At 35.5% G+C, this 15,922-nt stretch overlaps 1 protein-coding gene across 14 annotated transcripts in view; it reads left to right on the top strand.

Annotated features, from left to right (window-relative positions):
- C2CD5 (C2 calcium dependent domain containing 5) overlaps nt 1-15,922 on the top strand; it is a 66,004-nt gene that overhangs the window by 38,779 nt on the left and 11,303 nt on the right. For 9 of the 14 annotated variants that reach the window (XM_051634350.1, XM_051634594.1, XM_051634429.1 and 6 more), the window contains 8 exons: nt 2,015-2,129; nt 3,809-3,904; nt 5,639-5,830; nt 8,780-8,966; nt 9,970-10,134; nt 10,475-10,615; nt 12,507-12,570; nt 15,064-15,125. In XM_051634350.1, the coding sequence (XP_051490310.1) occupies nt 2,015-2,129; nt 3,809-3,904; nt 5,639-5,830; nt 8,780-8,966; nt 9,970-10,134; nt 10,475-10,615; nt 12,507-12,570; nt 15,064-15,125 (1,022 nt within the window). Of the gene's footprint in view, nt 1-2,014; nt 2,130-3,808; nt 3,998-5,638; nt 5,831-8,779; nt 8,967-9,969; nt 10,135-10,474; nt 10,616-12,506; nt 12,571-15,063; nt 15,126-15,922 lie in introns of all 14 variants that reach the window. The other 5 variants (XM_051634016.1, XM_051633923.1, XM_051634190.1 and 2 more) reach the window with 1 other exon arrangement.

Below are 15,922 nucleotides of genomic sequence, written 5' to 3'. Positions count from 1 at the left end.
CCACTTTCCTTTGTGTACCACAAATGATTCTCATAGCTGAGCTTGGGTATTCCACTTTTCTGAATGATTGTCAGCTTTTGAAAGCTGAAAAGTGTGAGACCTTGATAGCAGTTACTCCAACCATCTGAGTCAGGATTACTATATATCACGTCAAGCATTTCATTTTCCCAGTTAGTGAAAGTGTCTAAATGATGTTTTCATGTTGAGAAACAGTGAAGTGCAGTGCCTCAAGATTCTACGATTAATGCATTGAAACCTTCTGAAGGTGAACTTGGATATAATGGAACATGATTGATTGACACAGTTCATGAAAATCCTTAGTCCGTTTTGTGTCTTAATGTATATATTTTTGTATTCACTGTGGAGAACCTTCCTAAGAATTATCAGTGTAGGGGTTTTTTTCCGTTCAGTGTTCATTTCTTCAAGGCTGGATAAACTCCAGTCTGCACATGCAAGGCTGCTGTTAGTCATACAATGCTATGAGTTACACAAGCATTAACATAAGAAGTTAGGTGTAGTTGAATATACAAACCTCTGTGCTCTTTTTTTTTTTTTTTTAACTGCAAAATTATTATTTTAGAAATCTGAAAGCCTACTTCTAAAGAAAAAGTTGAGGTAAATTATGAATTAATACATCTTGCTGTACAATATTTTTGTTTCACTAAATTTCAGAATATGTGTATATCTGCATCTTTCATTTTTGTTTGTCATGTTGTCAGAGAACCTAGTGTATGATACAGGATTATCATACACTGTATTTATAAATACTCCTTATAGTACAAAATTGGTTCCAAATGAGTCTCAGGTTTTGGCATTGATCTTTTCAATTATGATTTAGTAAGGAGATCTCAATGACTAGAAGTCTGTATCTGTGCAAAGTTCAGTTGATTTCAGGGAAATTGTCTAAGAGTCTTACCTACCCAGAACTCTTTGTAGAATCTGAGTGCCTATTTTTTGTTTTTGTTTTTCCCCTTCATGTATCAACAATTAATGTAGTTTTCAAATAAGTTCATTGGTGCAGGCAAACAATTTTGAAAGAAGAAACAGTTGACAAACTCTAATTATAAACAATACTCATTGACTTCATATGTAAAAAGCTTTCCAGACAGAAGCTTTAGTTCTGGGAAACTAATTGCTGAACAGTTATGATAAAGGCATCACATAAACTACTCTAGTAGCACTCTATTTTGCATTTTTAATGTACTACTCCAGAAAAGCAGGTAGGATACATTTTAACATACAACCACAAAGAGAATAAAGGTAATTAGATAAAGAATCCATTGGGGGCAGTGGAGGGAGAGAAGAAAAAAGGTGTGATTGCCAGGATACTGAAGCAAAAAAGCATCAACAAATAAATAGTCAACATACATTTTATACTTGTTAATGTTGTTAATGTAGAAATAGTTTCAAATGCCTATGGCTTCTCAAAGACAGAAGTGCTGAAATAAGGATTCCAGAGCTGAGTTTGATTAGTGATACAGTCTTGAACAAATATTTTAAAAATCTGGTTAAGAGAGAACTGCTTGTAGTAGGAAAAACTATTCCAAGTATTAAAAAATGTCGGGTGTATACCAAAGTGAATAATAACTTTATTACTACAAATACTGTTTCATTACTAATACTACTAGTTTTTCAGTTTTCCAGAGGATCTGTGATGCTTTATTGCAAGTTACATACTGCTCTCATGTTGTTGGAAACTGATCTTCCAAGTGGGTAGAGATTGGAGCAGTATCTACAGTATTTTGGTGTTATCTGTCCTATGGACAACAAGAATGCAGTAATTTGTCAGAACCTGTTCCCACGGGTGACAAAAAAGAAAAGAAGAAAAGTAATTTAAAAAAAAGCCATTAATGTTTCTTTGAAGTAAAATAGCGAAGAAATAATAATTTAAAAAAAAGTGTCCAGATACAACAAAACACTTGAATATGAAAAATTCAGCTTTTCAGATTAATTGCATGAAGCTTTAGGTTGACATAGTGCAGAATAGTGAACTCATTTATACTTTGTCTTTCAGATGAACCAGAGACACGAGATGCATGGTGGGCAGAAATCAGACAAGAAATAAAATCCCATGCCAAGGCATTGGGTTGTCATGCTGTAGTGGGCTACAGTGAATCAACTAGCATTTGGTAAATCATGATGATGATTTGATTTTCAAAATGCCACAGAAAATTGATTTCATCTTCTGTAATTAAAAATTATGAATTATTTCAGCACAGTTGTTGGTACTGTCTAGTATACTTATTTGGAAGATTTCCTTTAAGTAACTTTCTGGGATTTCAGTATTGTGATTTTTTTTGTGTGTATGTTTTGGGTTTTTATTGGTTTTTAAGTTTTTTCTTAAAGGTTACTATGAGTATTACAATTTTTTATTTTAATTTTTTTCAAACCTATGTATTTGCTGTTGTAGTAACTACTAATTTATCTTTAAAGTTTTCTAAGCCTAGTACATCTAAATGCTTAAAATTGTTCCTACAAGTAAATTTATTACAAATTCATTATTGGGTAACAACTGGCAGACTAGTACTTAGATAGTAAACTTAAGTCACAAGTTCTTTACTGGGAATGTATTACTTGTAACTTAAGATGCTAGTAGAGTAGGAAAACAGGAGAACTTACTTTACGGGCAAGGTGTGGTTTATATTCCTTAGGCTGTCTTGTCTGGTTGTATCCTGTCTTGGTGTATTAAAGACCATGTTTACCTCAGAATTGTAATTGTGCAAGTTTACACCACTGAGGGGTGAACTTGCATTAGAAATGGAAGATTTATTTCTTTGGTTGTCAGTCTCCCAGTAAAAAGCATGAATATTTTGTAAGTTTTTTCCTACCTTACTATGGGGAAAGAATATACAGAGCATAGATAGGCAGTCAATTATTTGGTTATTTCATACTTTCATTTTTTCTTAAGGAACTTAATTGGTAGTATTTGAACAATGATAAAGTAGTTTATTAGAATTCCCATGCTTACTTGCCAGTTCAGCTTTATTCCATGCCTAAAGAGCATTGCCCTGTCTGTACATACTGCTCTGCCAGACATGTTAGATACAAAAAATTATTCTGGAAATAGAAGCAACAAATAAAAAGGTACATGTATCATTCTAGAGAATGTAGGCTAGCTTTTCCATGTATTTTTTAATAATACAGTATTTTAAGTACTGAATGCTAGAGATTTTATTCTTTTTTAACACTTTCAGATATAGTAAAAGCTCTGTGATCGTGCTTTGCACTTCTGAGAGCTTTAATTCTGCTAAGTCAGGAATATGGTTAGTTTCTTTACATGTTGTATGTACCGGTATTGTTCATAGTCAAATTTTACTGTTCTGCTACTTTTTATCCTCCAAGAAGCACCCTTGTCAGTGTTGTGTTGTAACTCCACTTTGAGAGTGAATGTTTTTAAGGTGATGAGACTCTCAACTTCCATTTTACTTTGGTAAACAATTACACCTTGTATTTTTAAATGTTTCTTTGCATTTATTGGTGGGCTGGATTTCTTTGCATTGTTAACCATAGTATTGAAAAACATACTTAAGCCTGGTTAGCCTTTGTGATGTTACAGCATGTTATCATTACATAGGGAAGAGCTCTTTAGTCTTTCTGTCCAATCTTTCTGCATCTCTCATGCAGTGGTTTAAATACTAGAAGGGAATGACTTGTGATATTTAATGGATAAAATTGCAGAAATGCAAACAATTAGTAGCTATATTGAATTCATAGAGACTTTTGTACCAGCCTGTTAATCTAGTAGTTTTAAATAAAAGTAGCACTAAGTAGTAGGAATTAACTTTGTTGTCATTCTTTTCTCTTATAGTGAAGAGGTCTGTATTTTGTCCGCGTCTGGCACAGCAGCTGTACTGAACCCTAGGTTTCTTCAGGATGGCACCATGGAAGGCTGTTTGGAACAAAGGTTGTCATGGCAGCCTGGCTTCTTTTCCATAGGGTCAGAGAAGGGAGAGGTTGATTTTTTTCCTCAGAGCCAAGATAGTTCTTCTCTATTAGGGTAGGTTACAGTGTTACAGTGCAGGATGCGGGACCAACCACTTTACTGCTTTTCACTAACAACAACAACAACAGAAGTAATGGAACTCTACACCAATTTAGATATTCTGTTTTAATTTCTAACAGTCTGAATAAGGTAACACACTTGACTACTAACCACAGATCATAACTCAGTTTTTTTCTTTCCTGCTCTTCAGGTATCTTTCTCAACTTTATATCACACTATAAAAAATGACAGATGTATGATAAATTACATAAGCCAAATGCTGCTATGGCTGTCGTGTGTATATATGCTCTCTATATACTATTTACAAGCTATATGGGAGATAAAGTAGCTTGGTTCTAGAACAAAGATGGTGCCAGATTCTTAATGAAGTTGTGTATTTAGTTCAAGTTCGTAAGCAAGATCATGAAATGGAAGGAAAAACATGAAATTTCCCTATGTTTCCATTCTTGAAAATAAAATTTGAAGAATGAGTATTGACAAACAGTTATTTTTTGGAAAAAATAATTAGATTAACTAATGTATATTGGTAATTTATTATATGTTTGTCTGGGTAGACATAACATTTTTTCAAGGGATTATTGTAGTTGTAAGTAAGGCTATTTATTGCTCATTATCACTTGCATTACTTTTTCCATCATAACACTGCCAACATAGTACTATTTATTTATTACTTTACTTTGTTAGCAAGAAGCTATTGTCTTCTTGTGTAGGTAAACATCTGAAAACTGTAGCCAGAACGGAGGAAAAGAAAGATTATATTCGTAATAGGAAGGAAATCACATTTTTTTTTTAAATACATAGTTCAGTGATGCCAGGAGCCTTGGCATAGAATAGAAGTGCCAAAGGAAGGTATAGCAACTGAACAGAAAAAGCCCATGTTTGAGGCAAAATATATTTGCCAAAGTCTGTGGCAACTAATGTTCCAGATCTGTCAGATTCACTTTAACAGCTTTTCAGAATTCACTAAGAAGAATTTTGTATGTGAAACAATAATTTTGCAGTGATGAAGTTAGCTTTCCTTGTTTGTATTCTTAAAATGGTCATTCCTGGATATTTCTTACAGTGGAGAGGGACTAAGTGTTCTAAGTGAATAACAAGTTTTGTCTAATACCTTATTTAGGAAATACCTTGCTATTCTTCTTGCAGTGTTAATATATGTTGTGCTACTTCTCGGTAGGATGGTTGGTTTGTTGTTTATGTCCTTCTCATTAAGTTTGCATAGGTTTTGGACACAATCCATGTAAAAGGCACTTTTCATTGTATTTGGTACAGCAAATTCTCTGTGCAACTGTTGTACCATGGACTACATTTAGAAATCATAGTGTCTAAAGCCAGCTTAGTAATGTTTTAGGTTTATGTAAATCATTGGTCATTGTTTGTACTTTTTCTTTATCCCTGCATAACAATTTTCAATACAAGTTTTATTAATAGCATTTTAGCCCATAGTGTGCAGCCTAATTTTATTCTTCTAATTCATAAAATGCAATAATTGTCATACTGGTAACATGGAGCAGGGTATAACTGCAGTGCCTGATTTAAGTAGGTATATGTAGGTATTTCTAAACATGTTTGCATATTGATGATTGTTAATAAGATGCAGATGTTTTAAATATGTTCTCCATAATGTATTTTTAGGATTGAAGAAGCTTCACCACCAGGTTGTGGATTTTGCCATATACCATATGATGAATTGAACATGCCATTCCCTGCTCACCTCACTTACTGTTACAACTGCAGGAAGCAAAAAGTTCCTGATGTCCTTTTCACCACAATTGATCTTCCTGTAGAGGCAATAGTTATTGGGAAGGGATGTCTTATTCAAGCCAGGTACCTACCAAAATGTTTTCTTAGTACAGTTTTGCAGATTGTTGAAATAATTCTGGTTGCTAAAATCCAGGATGTTGAATTACTAGGAGTTAATGCAGTGTATTAGGGTACAGGAGGAGGAAGACAACATTCTCCTCCCCCTGTGTTACATGTCATGTCAGTTGATGAACATCTGGTAAGTTGTCCATGCTGATGGATGTTTTGTTTTGTTTTTAATGCCTGTAGGAATTGCTGCATTTTGTTGGCCTGGTTGTAATAGTTTTCATTCTTTAACTTGCACTTTGGGACAGCTAATGTGGTCAGATACAGCTATTGCTCAGTTGTGTTAATTCTGTGCTGATGTCTGTAACTGAACATCATCTCTGTAGAATTGTTGGCTAGGTCCAATTTATGCAGTGGTCTTTGAATCTGAAAAAGGGAATAAGTTGTTTTACAGTGGGAAAGAAGGAAGGGTTACCTTTGTATAGTCTGTAGGGGTGGCCAACTGCATGGATAGAGAACTGATTGGATGGTTGGGCTGAGAGGGTAGTGGTTTGTTCTTGGCAACCTACCTGGATGATCATGACAAGTATAATAGAGTCTGCAGGGAGACCGGTCTTGTTGAACATCTTAATGATGTGGAAGGGATGACGGACTGCCTTCTGTTCAAGTTTGCCAGTTACACTACAATGAGTACGACCAGACAGTACCTGTCCAGTTTTGTCCTCTTCTGAGAGGAAGACAAATATCAGAAAGCTAGAGCAAGTTCTGTGTAGGGCCCCCAATTGAGTAAGGAGAACCTGCCCTATCAAGAGAAGCTGCAGGTTCTGAATTTGTTCGGACTGGAGAGAGGAATGATTCAGGGAGACTTAATAGCAGTCTGCCAGTACCTATAGGAAGGTTATGGAGTCAGGATCTTCACAGTGCTGCACAGTGGGAAGTGTGAGAGACAGCGGGCATAAGTTGAAGCAATAGAGATTCACAGTGGATACAAGGAAAAACTACTTACCCATAAGGACAGTCAGGCAGTGGATCAGATTGCTTAAGAGGTTGTGCAGTCTCCGTCTTTGGGGAATTCTCAGGATCTGACTGGCTAAAGCTCTGAGCATCCTAGTCTGAGCTCAGAGTTGACACTGTTGTCTGTACATGAAGTTGGACTAGAGACCTCCTGAAGTCCCTTCTCACCAGAGTTATTTTACTGATCCTATGATTATAATTCTACTCTGTTAGAGTAGAATTACTGGAGCTGCCGTAGAGATGCAATCTGTGCTCCTCCTTTGGTATTTTCTATATTATTAAACTCTTTGTTCAGCAACATTGTGGAAATTGACTTCTAGTGACATAGAGTAGTCTCCAATCTGTCTCTGGAGCATTTGCAGAGGCCTTGTTTACGATTCCTCAAATGTTACCACCACACCCCCAGCCCTGATTCCAAAAAGGACCTGGGCTGTATCAAAAGAAGCATGGCCAGCAGGTAGATGGAGGTGATTCTCTCCCTTTACTTAGCTCTTGTGAGACCTCACCTGGATACTGTGTCCAGTTCCAGAATCTCCAACATAAGGACGTGGAGCTCCTGGAGAAAGTCCAGAGGAGGGCTACAAAGATGATCCAAGGGCTAGAGCACCTCTCCTATGCTAAGAGAGTTGGGGTTCTTCAGCCTGGGGAAGAGAATGCTCTGGGGAAACCCCATAGTGGCCTTCCAGTACCTGAAGTAGGCCCACAAGAAGGTTGGGCAGGGACTTCTTACAAGGGCTTGTAGTGAGAGGACAAGGGGTGATAGATCAAAACTGGAAGAGTGAAGATTTAGGTTAGCCATAAATAAAAGATTACTTACTGGGAGGGTGGTGAGACATTGGCACAGGTTGCCTAGGGAAGTTGTGGAAACCCCATCCCTGGTAGTGTTCAAGGCCAAGCTGGATGGGTCTTGGAGCAACCTGATCTAGTGGGAGGTGTCTCTGCCCATGCAGGGAGGTTGGAACTAGATTATCTTTAAGGTCCCTTCCAAACCATTCCATGATTCTGAGAAAATGTTGTCTGTTCGTATCACTAAAATATAATCATTGTAATTTGCTCTTGAATGAAAATTTGTCACTGGTGTGGGGTTTGAATTTCAGCTTACGGGACTAAACCCAAAGAATGGAATATTACTAGTATAATATAGGTGGAGATGGAATTTCTGGGCTCTCATTATTTTAAGATAAGTATTTTTAGTGTGGTTAGTGTGTAAGCTGTGAGGACAGTTGCTTTTTTCTTTATTCCGAAGTATGCCTTGAATAACTATGTTAACAGGAATTTAAAAAGTTCTACCAGAAGATGTAATTTCCTGTGCTTGTATCTGAAATCTTTAAGAAGTTTACAGCAACAGAATTAGATGTTTGCATTTGGGGTCTTACTAGAAGAAAAGCTGAAAATACAAATTTTCGGATAAGACAGTCTCAAGGAGTTCTTGAAAAGAGATGACATTTTATTATGCAGTTGCAGCAATCTAGAAGAATACATCCTATCAGTTCTGAGGCTCAGTTGAAAAGTGCTGCAGTAACTCCCTTGAAATAATCTGGTTTAGGAGGAGGTGTTTGATAAATAGCGGACAACTTGAAATAGCAAAGAAGCTGTATTTGTTTTCAGTATATGCTTTAACTAAAGTAAGCAGGGCATGTCTTTAACAGTGCTGCTATATTATAGGAATATTAATATATTTAGCCAGACATCTGGTGGTAGATGGTAGAAAACTTCTTTACATTGCAATGTTTTGGTGTTGTTGGATGGTTATGACTAAATCCCTGTACGAGGCGTGTTGCTTCTGTCTGATAACAGTCCTTAAAAAAGTTTTTAAAAAGCAGAGATGACTTCATTCCGTGATGTAGAAAAATACAGTGTTTGTAATTTTTTCATTCTGCTTCGATACAGGAATATTTTGGAATGTTGCTGAAGGTTATTTATGGTTATTTTAATTACCTCTTTTGTTCTCAGGTTATGCCGTCTCAAGAAGAAAGCTCAAGCTGAAGCAAACGCAACATCGATCAGTAATCTCTTGCCATTTATGGAATATGAAGTGCACACCCAGCTGATGAATAAACTTAAGCTAAGAGGAATGAATGCTCTGTTTGGGCTGAGAATTCAGATCACTGTGGGTGAAAATATGCTAATGGGGTTGGCAGTAAGTACAGTTTTAATCTTGGGACACAAAGACAGACAAGTGTTGTGGAATTCAGAGCAACTAGAGAGATTAAACTGTCATGTTAAGAATAAATGAAGTGATGGAAAGGAATGAGGTGTCTAATTGTTTACAAGTAAGGACAGACCACCTTTCAGCACCATAAAAAGAAGATTCAAATCACTTGAAACTCTGCTAGAGAACAAGATTATTAGTCAAGGGGTGTGAGGAAAAGAAACTCTAAATGGTTGAATGGTATGAATTATAGAAAAACAATTGCGTTCTTCAAAGGTCCTGTCAGAGACCCCTGTTCCTCAAGTTGCGTTACAGTTCCATGACAAATGAGGTCAGTTAAGTCTCTCAATATGTCTTTGGGTTATTTATGAACAAGAGACGGTCTGTTGCCTCTTCTTTGTTGGCACTAAAGAAATAAATGATAGGTTGGAAGTGTCTTACAGATAGCCAGAAACTGTTCGTTAACAGTATCTTCTAACTACATTCTGTCAAGTGAGGTTAGAACGGTGAAGTATGCTACTTCTTCCTGCATCAGTGCAAGAGGATGGTTGGGTAGTATTGACTGACTTGCATGTTCTTTTCTTTGAACTGATGATCTATTTTCTGTAAATAGCAGTGAGATTCTCAGAACTTCAGTGGTACTGTAAATGGTTCGGCTGAAATTTTAAATCCTTGAAACCATCACTTGCCCTGTGCAAAATATACCAGGACAGAGATTTTAATTCATACTTTAGAACTTTTCAGTAAGTTAAGAGCTCCACTATGGAGAAGAGCTATGAGGAGGAAAGAGTTTATTAAAAGAACAAGTGATGGTTTTTTTTTCATAAGTGAACAGGAGAGAGAGGGATTCTTTAATTATGGGAAGAGATCATGCTGTACTGGGCATGTTACGATACTGGCCATTGCAGCATAAGCATTGTGGAAAACTATATGAAAGTATGAGAAGTACATGCTTGTGTAATTGAAATTTTTCTTAATGACTTTTTCAAAGTCAGCAACAGGTGTGTACCTAGCAGCTTTGCCAACACCTGGTGGCATTCAGATTGCTGGGAAGACTCCAAATGATGGCACCTATGAACAGCATATATCTCACATGCAAAAGAAAATAAATGACACAATAGCTAAAAACAAGGAACTTTATGAGATTAATCCTCCAGTAAGTAAAGATTTTATTTTCTTAAAAAAAAAAAAAAGCATTTTGAATAAAACAGGTAGACATCTTGTATATTCATTAATTCCTATTGACTGAATAATTCAGAACATAAGTTGTTTTTTAATAGAGGTATAGATTCTTTTCAGCATTTTGTGGAAATGAACCTAATTGAATTTTCAGATCCCTTAAGCCACATACCCAAATCAGTTTGTACTTATTTAAATTTATTTCTCAGTAATATTGTTTTCAGAATGTTGTGTTTCTTGGAACTGTTAACAAATTGCTTATAATTGAAATTATTCAGCTAAGCTGCATGAAACAACTGTTTTTACATCCTTTTTAGGAACTACCTGAAGAAATCATTGGGTCTCCCATTCCAGAGCCAAGACAACGTTCTAGGTTATTAAGATCTCAGTCAGAAAGCTCTGATGAAGTTACAGAGCTAGACCTTTCACATGGGAAAAAGGATGCTTTTGTCTTGGAGGTGATAAATATTTTCAATACTCATTTTCGTACTTTTCCTGAAGTATATATAAAAGCATAGAAATTTTTTTTACTCATCTCCAATGATTGTATATAATTTAAATTGCATATAATTTTTCTATTTTGTATGAGTAGAAAATGTTAGATATTGGATTTTGCATCATCTCTTTTATTCTGTTTGCTTAAAGCATAGGGACAATATCTGGAATTGCCCTGCTGTTCATGAACATCTGGTAGTAGCTAGAATAATAACTGGGAGCTTTAAGGAATGCCCTTCTGCCTACTTCAAGCAGCAGTCATGACTGATCCAAAACATCTATATATTTTTATTAACATTGAGGTTCTGTGTTGTCAACACTTTACATTTGGCAAAGAAGGATCTTCTGTATTCTTCCTGTTTCAAAGCTCTTACTGTTACAGTTGGATATTCAGAATTACTAGTTTCCAGAACTGGTAGTATTCAAAGCATGCAAAAAAACGTGTCAAGAGAGCACATAGAAGTCTTGCTTTTATCAATTTCAGCTGCTGCTTTTCAAAGTTTAAGATTTAAAACTTCAGAGAATACCTTCCAGTTCTTTCTGCAACTATAGCTAGAGAGAGGAACAACAGTTTTGGATAATTCTTCTGCCTTTTTTATTAACTGAAGTATATGCACTTGGGGAGATAGAAGGAGATCTCTGTGGAAGGGAAAAGTGTAAATACACTGTAGTGTACTACGGAGTACGTTACATTATAAGTCATGCTAAACATAGCAAGAAAAATAAGATCTGATTTAAGGACCATTGTTTACTCATTTGTAGTATGTGAATGTGTAGATCCTAGCATAGGTGTCCCTGTGTTTTGGTAGGTCAGTTTTATTTATATAAAAACATGACTTTTCATCTGTGGGACCACTTACTGCTGTCCTTGTTAAGAAACTATATCAGAAACAGTATTTGAGGAGCTTTAGTGAAGCTCCTGACTCTGACCTTTCAGGAGTAAAATACTTGTTCACTTGAGTTATGTAAGAAAAAGTGATAAAAAGTTTACCCTAATGAAGAAATATGAAATGCTGGGAAGGCAATTATGAAAGGAAAGGCTGTCTGTATATTTTTTGAGGGGAGAAAGACCCCTCCTCTTATTTTGAGAGAGAGAAGGAGAAACAATTCCTGACAGAGAACCCATTAATACTGAAATTAAAATATAAACAATTTCCAAAAAACTTGATAAGACAATGTTGACAGTTAAGAGGTAAACTTGGATGTCTTGCAGATCGATAAGGCAAATTGAATCTAAGAACACATGACAGAAATATTTAAAGAAAGTAGAGAAGATATGCTCTCAGTCTGATCTAAAATACCAAAAGTCTGAAGATTGGATGGGTAGAGGTTATTTGGATAGGAAAAACTAATAATCCCCAAATTTGTCTTTACCTATTTGATTTTCTGTTGTTGATACTAAGCAAGATTTTTAAAGTCCTGAAAAGAGTTTTATGTGTCATTGGAATAGGCAGAGAGTGATTGCATCAGTATAATACGGATTTTATGAGAGCTCTAACAGTCAAACATCCTTAGCTGAAAAAAATTGAGAGTTGTTCTGTGGAACCTCGTTCAATGTTATAAAATTATTTTTTAAATTATCTTTGTATCATTCTAGTCTTATCTACTGCAGTTGCTTTGTTTCCTGTGCCCATTGCTTTATTTTTAATATAGTTTAATTAAGGGAACTATTTTTCAAGTGTTAAGCATATCATAGGCTGTTAGTTAAGATGTAGAGGTCTGGTTTATTAAATCCTTTATAAAATCATGACTCAGCTGCCGGATGTAGATCTCTTGATGACAACATTTTTACATCTTTCTGAGTCTTCTGACTGGAACAACACCATGATTTTTAACAATTATTCCTTTTTCCAGATTGATGATACAGATGCAATGGAAGATGTACATTCTTTACTGACAGATGTTCCACCACCTTCTGGTATAGTTAAAAAGATGTTTTTCTAATTAGTAATGTAGGCTGCAAAATGACAAAGTAGAATTGCTTTTATTAAAAAAAATAATTCTGAGAGGAACAGCAAAAATATTCTTAAAGTGTTTAGCTTGTAAGATTGGCCTGTGAAAATTAAGTCATTAAGCCTTTTATAGGGATTGCTGCTTATTGAAAACTGAAGTATACAGTTATTTGTGTGGTGTTAACGTAGTTCACTCATTGGTACTCCTGTTGCAAATGTGTTGTTATTTCTTATGGGTATAAGAACTGTATCTTTTCTGCTAGAATACCAGTTTGAAGATTTTTAGGCTATTCAAATGGCTGATTTGTATGTTTCAGTGTCAATGAAGGTATAAGTATGGAGAACAGAATGCTCTGGTATTTGTAGTCGTATAATGTGGCATACTGGTGTTGTATTCCAATAACATTATTTAAAGTGAGCAGTTTGCCCTTTCAGTACTCTTGTTCAACAAGTGCATTTATATTTCCCATGCTTTGTGATTCTGCCATACTGTCAATTTAAGTCTGAGTTCACTGCATTTGTAGATTTTGCAGTTAAAAAAGGCAAAGTCCAAAAGTATATGGAATTCTTAAGTCACTCACAGCATTTTTGTCCAAGTCAGTATTGGTCATTTTCTGTAGAAGGCTCAAAAGTCAAATAATGGAAATAGAGTAGTTCCTAATTTCTCAACTGTTTCTTACAGATAGATGGGGTTTTTTTAAGTGTTGCAACTTGAGAACATAAAACTGATTAATATAAATAATTTTCAAAATTCAATTGTGAGGTTTGAAATCAATACCTTTTAACTTCACAGTATGAGTACGAATGCGGCTGCATTGCTGGCCATAGAACTTAGTGAGATGTCCATTTAGGTGCCTGCATTTAGAAGTGATTTAAGAACCCAATGTAGGGGAAAGTGCACCAAATCACTCATTGTCTCCTTGCTGATAGGGATCAGGCCAGAATGTAGCCTATCAGCAAGAAGAAAAAAAAATAATCCCACAGAATGGCATGCTAGCAGTTCATAGTTAACAGCATCCTGAAGTAAAGCTACTGTCTTTGTAAGCAGTAGCCTTTACCAAACTCTTCTGTGCATTTCTCTGTTTGCGTTTTGAGCCCATGTGCACCTTCAGTGTTCATAGAATTTTGCATCAGGCTCATGTAAGAGGCATATAAGAGCCAGCTTCATGTGCTTAGTTTGTATCAGCCACTTCTTCCTTTTCCTTATCTTGGGAATAACATTGAATAATTTCATTATATCAGTCTTATTTATGCTAATTTTGGATGTGCCATATTCTCCTCTATGGAAGTCATTAGTCTGGGTAAGAGGCTAACTTACCCATTGTATGGAAGTTGCTGTTTACATTTGGTTGTCCTTGTCCTCCCTCTTTATCTTTGTGAGTTTCGCCACTTTTGTTTCTATTCCCTTCCTAATAAACTGATATCTGAATATCCTTTCTATATCTTACTTGACTCTTCAACAAGAGTGTTGCTTTTGATATTCTGAAAGAAAATCTATTGATATTTATACCTTCCACAAGCTGCTACACAATTTCTTTTCTAGCTTAATTTGTGTATTTACATAGGCCCTATCAGATTTTTCTCTTTTGTGCTCATTTAGCCTTATCTTTAGATTTTCAACATTGTCTACTGTTTATAACATTTTTAGCCTGCTATTCAGTCATTATACTTTTTTTTTTGTCTTCTCAAGTCTTTGTTAGTAAGATCTACATACTTGCAATTGGTCTGTAGGCAGTATCTTTAAAGCATCTCTGTGCTATCTGTCCAAGGTTAGCTTTTTAGCTTTTCCTATGACACCAATTTAGTAAGTTTCCTCATTTGTACATAGTCTATTAGAAACTAGGCAGAACAGCAGTGGATATGAGGTGTTTACTCTTTCTACAAGAATGCTTAAGTGTGTCTTGATCAGAGCTAAAAAAACTTTTGAGTGCTTCACCCTGCTCAGGGCCAGCTTGTCAGGAGTTCCTTGTTTTGTGGATTCCACAAGAAGCGGTTCCATGAAGCAGTCAGGGAGCGTGTCTGACCAATTAGTCTTGGCATCAGATGGCACGAGCTACCCAGTCTCTATGGAGAGCAACTGTCACTGTTGCATTTCATGCTATTGCAGTCTCTGTCGTGTTCCTCAACATGATGACATTTCTGGCTTTGCTTTTTGGTGGTTGAATAAGAATTCTGTAGTGAATTAGTGTTTCAGAAGTGGTGAGTTCCACCTTTCCTATCCATTTTTTCACTGCAGTATGAATAACAGAAAGCATGTGTTTCTTTTGTATGTTGTTTTGTATTTTTTAGATGCTACATTTGTTTTTTGAATGTTTGCATTATATCTGTTACGTTATTCATTATTGAAAACGCGTAAGAGAAAATAGTTGAAAACATCAAGTAGGGGCACATATGTTTCTTTAAAAGTACTTTTGTATTTCAGTGTGCAGCATCAGTTTCTCCAAAAATTTTCTTCACAGGTTTTTACAGTTGCAACACAGAAGTTATGCCTGGTATAAATAACTGGACACCAGAAATTCAAGTAAGGTTATTCAAAGAAAAATGATAACCTTTTTTTCAAATTGTGTTTAAATATGTTGTAGTAATTTAAATATATGTTAGAGATCACTACTTTTAAAGATAAATTAAAAAGATACTCTTGTGTTAGAAATAAAAGTAGTATTTTGGCAAGAAAAATAGGGTATGAGAGCTTGTTTCTTTATGGTTTGTTATTTTCAATGCTGTTATGTAACAGGTTACAAAAATACAAAAATTAGAAAAAAAATTCAGTGACTATGAACTTGAAGGTTTGGGGCCTTTTTAAGTGCTTGGCAAGATTTTTTAGGCCTCTTGAAGAAACACATTTTTCATGCGTTACTAGTGTGAGATACAGAATATGATAAAGTTAATACATTGAGGTAAATAAGAATAGATAAAGCCAAGCTGGTGATGAGAGAAAAATTCCATTTATAATTAGCTTTAAACATTTTAGTCATGTTTGTGCAACACAATTCAGCTTCATATAGAGAGAGTTGAAAGAGATCCAAGTGAACTACCCCTAATTGGCACAATGCAAGACTGTGCTTTGCAGAGGCACAGTTCAAACCTGAAAACAATATCACAGCACCAGCAGCATACTCTCAGGTTAATGGGATTGCCTTTGTATCTGTATATGACATTCCATTATTGTATGTAATTTACATAGAATTTTCAACAGCAATTAACAAAATACGTTGCAGGTAGAATGACTCCTTTATGAAGCAAGCAAAAAGAATGTATTTAGTATCTTGCTTAAACACTTCTTTCACATACTCATATACTTAAGTTCACAGAAACTTG

The sequence above is a fragment of the Apus apus genome, chromosome 1 (assembly GCF_020740795.1).
Source record: "Apus apus isolate bApuApu2 chromosome 1, bApuApu2.pri.cur, whole genome shotgun sequence".
In the NCBI taxonomy this organism is placed as follows: Eukaryota; Metazoa; Chordata; class Aves; order Apodiformes; family Apodidae; genus Apus; species Apus apus.
This window is presented reverse-complemented; position numbering and strand designations above follow the sequence as displayed.